A 10,290-nucleotide genomic window follows, 5' to 3' on the forward strand; every position below is an offset into this window, starting at 1 on the left:
TGACCTGTTCTCATCATCATGTATTTGTACGTTTCTCTGTTCTGAAATGTCATTCCTGGGTGTTCCTCTTGCCTTCTAGATGTAAGGAACCCTTTCAGTGTGAGTGTCTTTGAGGATCACGTTTACTGGAGCACCCAGGAAAAAGGGGAATTGTTCCGGCAGGATAAGTTTGGAAAAGGTCCGAAGACCAAGTTGCTGACCGCTGGTCCATGGCTCACACAAATCAGCATCTACCAGCAGCAGAGATACAACTCAATAGCAAGTGAGACACATATTCTTCTTGTCTGATTGTCTATTCTCTATTCTCCCAAATTGATGGACTATTATATACTTTTGTATATCGAAATTAGGGGGAAATCTTGGCAAAAAATGTCTTGAAGTATATAGTAAAGTAGGCGGCACGGATGGTGCAGTGGGTAGCACTGCCGCCTCACAGCAAGGAGGTCCTGGGTTCGAATCCCCGTCGGCCGGGGCCTCTCTGTGCGGAGTTTGCATGTTCTCCCCGTGTCTGCGTGGGTTTCCTCCGGGTACTCCGGTTTCCTCCCACAGTCCAAAGACATGCAGGTTAGGCTGATTGGAGAGTCTAAATTGCCCGTAGGTATGAGTGTGTGAGTGAATGGTGTGTGTGCCCTGCGATGGACTGGCGACCTGTCCAGGGTGTATTCCTGCCTTTCGCCCAATGTATGCTGGGATAGGCTCCAGCCCCCTGCGACCCTGTTTGGGATAAGCGGGTTCAGATAATGGATGGATGGATGGATGGATGGATATAGTAAAGTAGACATCAACATACATTTGTCAATGGCAATTATGTTGTTTCTCAATATGTAGTAATATGTTGGTGCCTTGCATGGCAGCCACTTGGCGTTGGTGTGTGAGTGTCTGTATGAATGGGTGAATGGGAAGCATCAACTGTACAGCGCTTTGGATAAAGGCGCAATATACATTCCAACCATTTACCATTTTGTTCACACCATTGTATTGTCATAGCCATCGTGAAGGACATCATGACAACATGCATACCTTCATTATACATTGTTGTGGAATATATTGTACGGTGTAGTGGACCGGCGTGCTTTATCTTCACAGTGAAGAACCCCTGCAAGGGTACCTGCAGCCATCTGTGCCTGCTGAGGCCTGGAGGATACACGTGCGCCTGTCCAGAGGGGACCGGCTTCGTTTCGGGCAGCAGCACCGACTGCGACACAGGTGCCGTTTCAATCCAGTTCCGCTTCAGGTCGGGTGTGAATGTTCGGTGGGATATTAATCTTACTTTCCTCTCCCTGTCCTGGCAGGCTTTGAGCCCCCACCCCCGATGCCTCCTCCGTGTAAATGCCAGAATGGTGGAACTTGCTACTTTGATGATAACCTGTCTCTGTGCAGGTGAGTGTATTTGTACGGAAACTACAAACGCACTAACATACTAACATGGGAGCGACATGGCTCAGGCAGTAAGAGCAGTCATCTGGCAGTCGGAGGGTTGCCGGTTCGATCCCCCGCCCGGGCTGTGTCGAAATGTCCCTGAGCAAGACACCTAACCCCCAAATGCTCCTGACGAGCTGGTCGGGGCCTTGCATGGCAGCCAATCGCCGTTGGTGTGTGAGTGTGTGTATGAATGGGTGAATGGAGAAGCATCAATTGTACAGCGCTTTGGATAAAGGCACTATATAAATGCCTGCCATTTACCATTTTACTCCATCTGCCCAGGTTATTTAGTGTCAAACTGGGCTTTTTCAGGAGAACGAAGGAGGTAGTATGTTTATCTCTGATGTCTTTCGTGGTACTGCAGGTGTCCACCTAACTGGAGTGGAGAGTTCTGTCAGACGAACGACTACACAGCTCTGACTGCCTCAGGTGTGTGGCTGCTGTCCCTGTGACCATTGCTTTGGGCATTTAGCGATCAAAAGAGATCCGTGAGTTTGATCTTTTAGAAGCCCTGTTGTCTTCGGTGATGAGAAGTCCAGTTGTCTTTTGGTACCCTGCTGAAACAAACTGCTCAAGCTAGATTTTGGAACAGCTGGTAGCTGGTTGACCGGTTCAGACAGTGGACATGTGCCAAAGAGGGAGACACCCACACACAGACACACACTAACTGACCCTTCCTGCAGTGGGCATTGCCGTCGGAGTATCCCTGTTTCTCCTGCTGCTCATCGGTGGTCTCTTCTTGGCCGTACGGAGGAAGACCAAGATCCTGGAGGCTCTTGGTAATGTCCACATCCCCACCTTCAGGTAAGTGGGCCAGTGAGGCCAAAACCCATTTAAAAATTAAATCTACAACACGATGAAGTGGGCTAAAAGTGAAGGGGTCTGAATACTTTCTGAAGCCGCTGTGGATGTTTTAGTGTGTCTGTAATCTTTGGCTTAGTTCGTCAGAAACACTCAAACTCATTTTACAACCTCATAAACGATGGTTATGAGGTTAATGTTCAGACTATCACCTTTATTTTGAGGGTTTTTACATCCGTACTGGGCAATCTATGTAAGACCTGCCTTTTTATATACATAGACCCCCCAATTTATGTTTTTGATTAGTCAGGTGTATTCAGTCGCTTTCTTAGTGCAGGTATAAGAAAGCTTTCAGTGTCTAGTCTTAATTATAGGCTTTTGATTGCCTTTTGTCAACATGAGGTCCGCAGCTGTGCCATTGACAGTCAAGGAAGCCATTATGAGTTTGAGAAATTGAAAAAAATTGTCCAATGCATAGGACAAACAATAGGCTTACCAAAATAAAAGGTTTGGAGCATCATTATGAAGAACGAGAGCACTGTTGTTTGGCCTGTTTTTTTCTTATTACTAAGACTCATAATGGCTTCCTTGACTTTCATTGGTACAATTTGTTCCTCATGTTGACAGATACCTAGAATCAAGAATAGATATTCAAAGCTTTCTTCGCTTTGCACTGAGCAAGTGCTTGAATACACCTGATAAATCGAAAACAGTTGAGAAACCAACTGTCCCTAAAATGGGGGGACTACGTATAAAAAGGGATGTCATTCCTTCATCGATCATCTGCTATGGATTTAAATAGCCTCAAATTAAAGGTGAGTTCATGCGATTTATCCTCTGCAGATGAATGCTTATTCAAATTGGAAATAAGAATGCAAATTTATCCTAATGCTTTTATATAGATCACATTATAATTATGGCTCATTATAATCATGATTACATTGTTATTTATTAAATTTTTTGCTATCCCTTTTTAGTACAATAGCTGGACTTATATGAAAACATAAAGTAAATACTCCATGTTATAATTTCTCTTATTATTTTGTTACTATTGTTGTCCATAGTAGTTGTATTCATTGTTCATATTATTCTATTTTTTGTGATATAGAAAACAAGCATTTCTGCTTTGCAAGTTACCCTGGCAACTCAGATGAAAAATTCCTGTACACTCCTGGTGCTTTGAAAGTTTATACCCACCATTTAAATTAAATTCACATGCGAATTCAATCTCTGGACAAGATTTCAAGTGCAGTCTCTATTACATCCACTGACTGCCTCTCTGGCTGAAGGATAGTGTTGCAATTTCCCAATTACAATGAAAGCAGAACGTTCCTGGAAGATCATATCGCAGAGGTTACTTCTAAAATAATGTGGATTCTTGATGTGATGATTCTTCAGTCCTAAAGACCCTTGCTAAAGGCGAATCGCATCGGCAGGCCTGTTTCCTTGGTTATGCTTATAAGTCATTTCAGTCATTTAATTTCATATCCCTGCCATCCTGTTTGAACGCTTGTTCCCAGAACACCCCTCTTTGCGAGGCTGCCGCACCATATTTCCTGATAACGCAGTGCTTAACTCCAGTACCATCTGGTGGATGGGGGGGATCTCACGGCTGCTCTCTTTGTTTCATCTGTCATGTTCAGGACTTGGAAGAGCGAGACTGATGAGCAGCAGGACCGGCACTTTCCGCCCGGTGTACAAGTGAATATCCACAGCCCGAGCCTGGAGAAAGTCAGTTCCTTCCTGTTTTTACAGAAGCCAACTTCTTATTAATGTTTTTTTCTCAGAAAGAAATCTCAAATAAGCTCAGTAAATGCATGAAATGTCTATAGGTCCTTAATGTGTATGATTAAGAACTTGCAAAACTAGTTCAATGCTTTGAATGCTTTGCTAGCAGGCAATGTCTGAGGCAGGTAACAATGCAGACTGTATTTCCAAGAACTGATTAAGGGACTGCATGTAACGTTGGTTGTACTGTATGAAGCTGCTGTAGTGGCACATGTGGAACAGCTGTTGCTGCATTTTCTGTGAATTGGAGTGTATGCATTAAGACTGCCTGTTTTAGGCTCCCTATACTTGTCATCAGGACCTCCTTTTTGATGAGTTATTGTTATTATATAGTCATATATTGGCTATATGCATGTAAAAATCTTTGCTATCAGTTTTATCTTGTTGTTTTTAATGTTGCTTTTTGTTGTCCTGCTGTTTCTGATATTCATTTTCTTGTTGCACTGTTGTGCATAGGATTTATTTTAGATGGATGAGATCACCCCTTTGCTCTAAAACTGAAAGAAAAGTGAAATAAAGGCAGGAGGGGATATAAAGATCCCGTAGGCACTGGGCATAGTGGGTGTTGAGAAATGACAGCAGGGGTCCCCATGCGTCTCGTTGCTGTAATATACTCCTCTCCTTTGCGTGCCCTGCAGCTGAATGAGGGCGTGGAAGCAGACATGCTGAAGGAGAGCTTTGAGAACCCAGCCTACGCGGCTGACCGCAGTGGCCGGGCCGCCCCACTCAGCATCACTACGCAGGTGACCGCCATCAGCGCTGCTGGCAAGGTAACCTTCCACAGAACACAGAAGACTCTTCCGCACTGAATGTATGGTACGTGACCTAGAGCCGACATCAACACGCTAATGGGTTTGTGGTTCCAGGAGAACTTCGAGAACCCGGCTTATGCTGCTGAGATCAGGCTGGCCCCTGTACCAAATGGCACTACTAAACCCAGGACGACTGAAAAGGTAACCATCAATGAAAAGACCTGCTGTTTTATAATGCGCCCGGTTTGTATTACACTAGCATGTTGACTCTTAATTCCTTGGAATTTAATTCAAGGACAACTTTGGAAATCCGGCTTACGCTGTAGAGCCCGCTGAGGTGGCCATGTCTGATGGCATTACTAAGGCATCGTCCATGGCTAGCTCCGCCACCTATGCTAAGGTTCTGCGTGGCTCAGTGTTTGTAATTTTATTTCCACTGTGCTCCCAGGAGACCTTTGAGAATCCTGCTTACGAAGACAATGAAACTGGCACTGCTGCTACTGAGGTAACCGTGACAAGCAGATAAGAAGATAAAGTATTCCACTGCCTGATTTGCCTTTGGGGATTCTCAGTGATTATGAAACTTAATATTCCACTGGAAGTTTCTCACAGTATGCAGGGAATGATTACCGTTATGAAAGTCAAAATGCGATACTCTAGAACATTAACCACAACCTCATAATGAAACCCAACATTAATCTTGTGTAGTGCTGCAGGGTTATCATTTGAAGTGTTTTCTACTCAGTGGAGCTAATTGAATTATTATTCTAATCAATGTACATCTCCCTCTCCCTATTTGTTAAGAAATGAAATACAATAAACAAAAGCTTTGGCTCACTGCATCTTGCAAAATGCCACTGTGTTTTATTATAAATCTCTCCCTAATGGAGTCTAGTCAGGTACATTACGGTTTGGCCAGAACACTATACGATCTATTGATCAGTAGATTTCCCAGCTGAGGGCTTCGTAACATATACCAATGGAAGTTGTATATGCAGTGGCGTGTATTTGCCCCATTCCTGATTTCCTCTATTACATTTTTGTCACACTGAATGGTTTTAGATTTAAAAAATGTATATTAGACAAAGGGAATGAGGGTGAACACAAAACACATTTTTGTAAATTAATGTTTAATTAATTTAATTAAAAACTTTATGAAACCCCCTTTTATTAACTGCCCTTTTTAAATGTAATAACTGGTTTGACTACCTTTAGCAGCAACAATTGCAGCCAAATACTTCCTATTGTTCTATAATATCAATCCTTTAGAATTTTAACCTACTCTTTTGCTTTAATAAAGAAAAATAGGTAGGGTTTTGAGCATGTACTGCTCTCTTCAGGTTCGGCCACAACATCTCTATTGGATTCAAGTCAGGACTTTGACTAGACCACTCCAAATGTAACATTTATTATTTTCAGTCAATTGGATGTGAACTTGCTTTTGTGTTTTGGATCATTATCTCGCTACATAACCTAATTATGCCTCAGCTCCACCTCATGGGGCTCCGTAAGAATTGTTTGGTGCAGATCATTCCTTCAATAATGGCAAGTTGTTCAGGTCCTGAGGCAGCAAAACCCCACACCATCACACTATCATCACCCTGTTTGACTTTTTCTATTATTTTGTCAACTTCTTACTGGGAAATGCTGTATTTTCTTTAGGCCAGACATAATGGGACCCGTATCTTTCAAGGTTCCACCTTTGACTATCTTGATCTGTCCATAGAACAAAAAGGCTTGGGGATCATCAAGATGTGGTTTTTTGCAATTGTGAGATGAGCATTGATGTTTCTCTTGGTTAGCAGTGGTTGCTATTCTCTCTAAAATCCCTTCTTTGCCCAGTCTCACACTGACATTAGCTGAGGCTAGTGAGTCCTGCAGGATGTTCTTCTGGGATGACTTCTTGGATGAGTTGTCACTGTGCCCTTACTCTCCATTTTGAGATATTACAGTGGTTTTGTGGAGTCCCAGAGCCTTACAAATGGCTTTGTAACCCTTTGCAAACTTTTATTTTCATCTGCAATTTCCTTCGGCATACCAGACCTGTGAATTTATTTGAATTAAAGCAGTTCTGCAAATAAGAGTGGGAATTAAGACTATTAAAAAGATAATGAACATTATATACAAAGTATGCGTTTTTCATGGGGGATTCATATCAAAGTCAAACTGGGCAGCATATGATCCATGAAAACCATTTTTGAATAGGCTATGTTCGCATTGCTCGCATTGCTCGAAATTGGCAACCCGCCATATGCAGGGCTGCAACTTCTGCCGCAGACGTGGTCTGAGCAGGTGGGCGGCGAGGGTGTAAATCGCAGGCTGAAATTGCAGTGCGCTGCTCGATCTTGACAATCTTGGCATATGGTGAGTCCCCAGGTGGCTCAGGCACATCAAAATCCATGATCACCAGGCTGACGGCTCGCAACACACCATCTGCTGGCCAGAAAATAGAGCCCTATAACTCTACAATAGCATTTCACCAATGTAGGCAATATGCTTTTAGCTTCATCCTAACTAAAAACAAAGTGTGGATCTTTCCTGATGGTCTATGGTCATGGTCTATATCTATGTAGATGTCAAACAGGAAGGTAGCGTGTTCTGCTGAAGGGTAGTATGCTGTGTGCAGAGGGTTTCATAATGGAACTGTATTGCAATATTGAATTTCCTCAAAATGTACTTCTTATGGTATATCCAATTATCAGAGGTATTTATACATCTACCTATTAAAATACTGTGAAATCCATATACTGTATATATACAGTATGTATACACATTATATATACAGTATTTTAATAAATTAATGTTTATTACATACATATTGTGGTAAAATACCCTCAAAAATGCAAACAAACAATTGTATGTATTGCATGAACCTGGTTATACAAAGAAATAATACTTTTAGGGGCAGAACCAGCAGGAGAATCTTGCCCAAACTACGGAAGCTGATGGAATGTTCATATACCCAGCATATGAGGTGAGTGAAACATTTGATTCAAGCTCGCCATAAGCTCTTGCATCACCGCCAACGTGCCTCAGAGAGGACCATGCGCAGGCAGGTCTTTTGAAGCACTGTAAACTCAACAATATAGTTCCCTGAGCGGTGGCGTAAAAATCCAGCTATAACCATCTTGAAATTACCAGCTACCAGCTGTTTCAAAACATAGCTCGGGCTGGTCAAACCATGTTGAGTATGGAGCTGGTCTGAACTGGTCAACCAGCTACCTTCAAAACGTAGCTTGAGCTGTTTTTTCCAGCAGAGAAGGGCGGGGAGGGGCAGACGACAGCTGTAGTCGGCCGGCTCCTCTCGCACAGCCTCCCTCCCTGGCCGCGAGTCCCGGTGCGTGTGGTTTTTAACAGGCAGGGAGAGAGAGACGATGGAGCGCTGGCTCCGGTGATGAATGGTCCTACTGCAGGGCCTTGATCTGCGTCTGGGAGCGCAGATGCGACAAGGGGATAACCCTCAGTAGGGAATGCGGCCAGACCTTGACGTCTCCTTGAAGGTGCGACGAAGCCCCGGGCCAAAGCGCCCGACTGGCTGGTGAAATGGTGTTGCACACAACGCACAAACGCTACGCTGCAACGTGTCGGCAGCCGGCCATCTGTCCCCATCTGCTTCTCCGGTCGCGGCCTTCGCTCCTTTACGACCTCTTGAGATTCACTCGGCCCCTTTCTCCAGGGCCGCTCACAACCAGAGGAAGCCGGCGAGCCTTTGTTTACAATGAGAAGGAGGGAACCGTGAATTCGGATTAAAGACAAAAAACGGCCCACCGTAAATCAAGGACCACATCTTGCCGTCCAGATGTCCCATACCAGCGCGCTTTGTCACATTTTATCTGCCGTGGATTTATGTTTGCTGGGCCCGTTTGCATTCATTGTTGTAATTGTCCTCATTCTTTCTTCATAGGATCCCACAATCCCAGGCAGTATGGGAGAATCTACCATCTGATCACTTGTTGAAGCGACAAGAGCCAAAAATGTGACGCTATATGAAAACTCCCACAGCTTGCATGCCACCTTCAAATATCTTCTGACTTGACCCTCACATTTTGAATCAACATTGATGTCCCCATTGTGTGGCTGAATTGACTGTTTAACTATACCTCCCACATCCACAAAATTGCATTAAACCATTTTACGTCAAATTGTGCGAATGCGGATGTTTTTTAATGAGATGTTGTCATTTTAACCTCTTGAAGGTCTGTCTATTTACCAGGTTCTTGGCAGATTAGATACAGACAGAGAAGCCATGTAGTAGAAAGGAGGTGTGGGAGGGAAAAAAAATGTGTTGACAGTTTTTGTGAAAAGTATGTATATTAATCGAGGAATATACTATTATAGATTATTTTATGTGTATGAATTTGTGTTGTGAGGTTATCATATTTTAATTAAGTACAGTGCTGATATCAATTAAGGAATATCTATTTTTACTGAAGCAAGTTAATATGATCTTAATGCTGATATTTAAACATTTTTTGGCCACAGGCAATTCAAAAAATATGTGTAGCTGAATGTAAATCTCTTTATTGCCTCAAATTGTGCTGCAATATTATCATTATAATTATTATAATAAATATGTAAATCAAATTATTATTATTGTTTTGCTTCAAGTTGTTTATTAGGTTTTTTTTTGAGTATCATGAAGATTTTGATAAAAGTTTTGCGGCTGAACAGACTGAGATAAAGGGACGCCATAGGTTGAATTTAAGAAAGAAATAGGGCACATTCAAGTCCACAAACTGTGCTTACATGAATGAACACTTAATTTCATTCATCGAAATTGAGCATATGATTGTTTACAAAAATGTTCCTACAAACAATTTATAAAATTTATAAAATTTATTTTGGCTATTGCTAAAATTTCACCCCTTTACCATTCTCAAAAATCAGCCCAGTCTCATAGCATATACAGTGCAGTCCGTAAGTCAAATCTAACAGTGGTACAGTTTCTGTTCTTTTGGCTCTGTACTCCAGCACATTGACTGTCACCTTTAATTTGAAGGTATATACAGCCACATCAGGTGATCTTTGTTGGGATTACATCCCTTTTTATACATAATCCCTCCATTTTAGGGGACCAAAAGTAAATAAACAGTTGGCTTCTCAGCTGTGCATGTATATGAACGTTTCCAGTGCCTAGTCTTGATTCCAGTTGTTCCAATGGCAAGGAAGTCATTATGAGGCTGAGAAATAAGAAAGAAAAAAAAACAGTCTGAGACATACACCAAACAATATGCTTACAAAAATATTTTGACATTGTAGGCTAAGGAAGACCTCTGCAGCTGAGGGACAAAGAATTCTCGCCATAATAATGCAAAACCCCATAACACCTGTCCAAATGATCAGGAACACTCTTTAGGGGGCAGTTGTGGATGTGTCAGTGACTACTGTCTGCAGAAGACTTCACAAACGACTACAGAGGCTACGCTAAGATGCAAACCACTAGTTAACCGCAAAAACAGAATGGCCAAAAAGTGCAGAGTTCTAGAAAAAGGTCTTGTGAACAGAGGAGACCAAGCTTGATTTGTAT

The 10,290-nt window shown here is 42.5% G+C and overlaps 1 protein-coding gene across 1 annotated transcript in view; it reads left to right on the top strand.

Moving 5' to 3' along the window:
• The window catches only part of lrp2b (low density lipoprotein receptor-related protein 2b), a 73,849-nt gene extending 65,588 nt beyond the window's left edge, over positions 1-8,261 (top strand). The window contains exons 70-80 of the mRNA XM_061230442.1: positions 80-262; positions 1,087-1,206; positions 1,293-1,380; positions 1,787-1,851; positions 2,106-2,226; positions 3,867-3,954; positions 4,650-4,781; positions 4,878-4,964; positions 5,212-5,268; positions 7,666-7,737; positions 8,121-8,261. Of these exons, the coding sequence (XP_061086426.1) occupies positions 80-262; positions 1,087-1,206; positions 1,293-1,380; positions 1,787-1,851; positions 2,106-2,226; positions 3,867-3,954; positions 4,650-4,781; positions 4,878-4,964; positions 5,212-5,268; positions 7,666-7,737; positions 8,121-8,261 (1,154 nt within the window). The remainder of the gene's footprint in view (positions 1-79; positions 263-1,086; positions 1,207-1,292; positions 1,381-1,786; positions 1,852-2,105; positions 2,227-3,866; positions 3,955-4,649; positions 4,782-4,877; positions 4,965-5,211; positions 5,269-7,665; positions 7,738-8,120) is intronic.
• The last annotated feature ends 2,029 nt before the right edge of the window (positions 8,262-10,290 follow it).

This window comes from Conger conger, chromosome 2 (genome assembly GCF_963514075.1).
Source record: "Conger conger chromosome 2, fConCon1.1, whole genome shotgun sequence".
Lineage (NCBI taxonomy): Eukaryota > Metazoa > Chordata > Actinopteri > Anguilliformes > Congridae > Conger > Conger conger.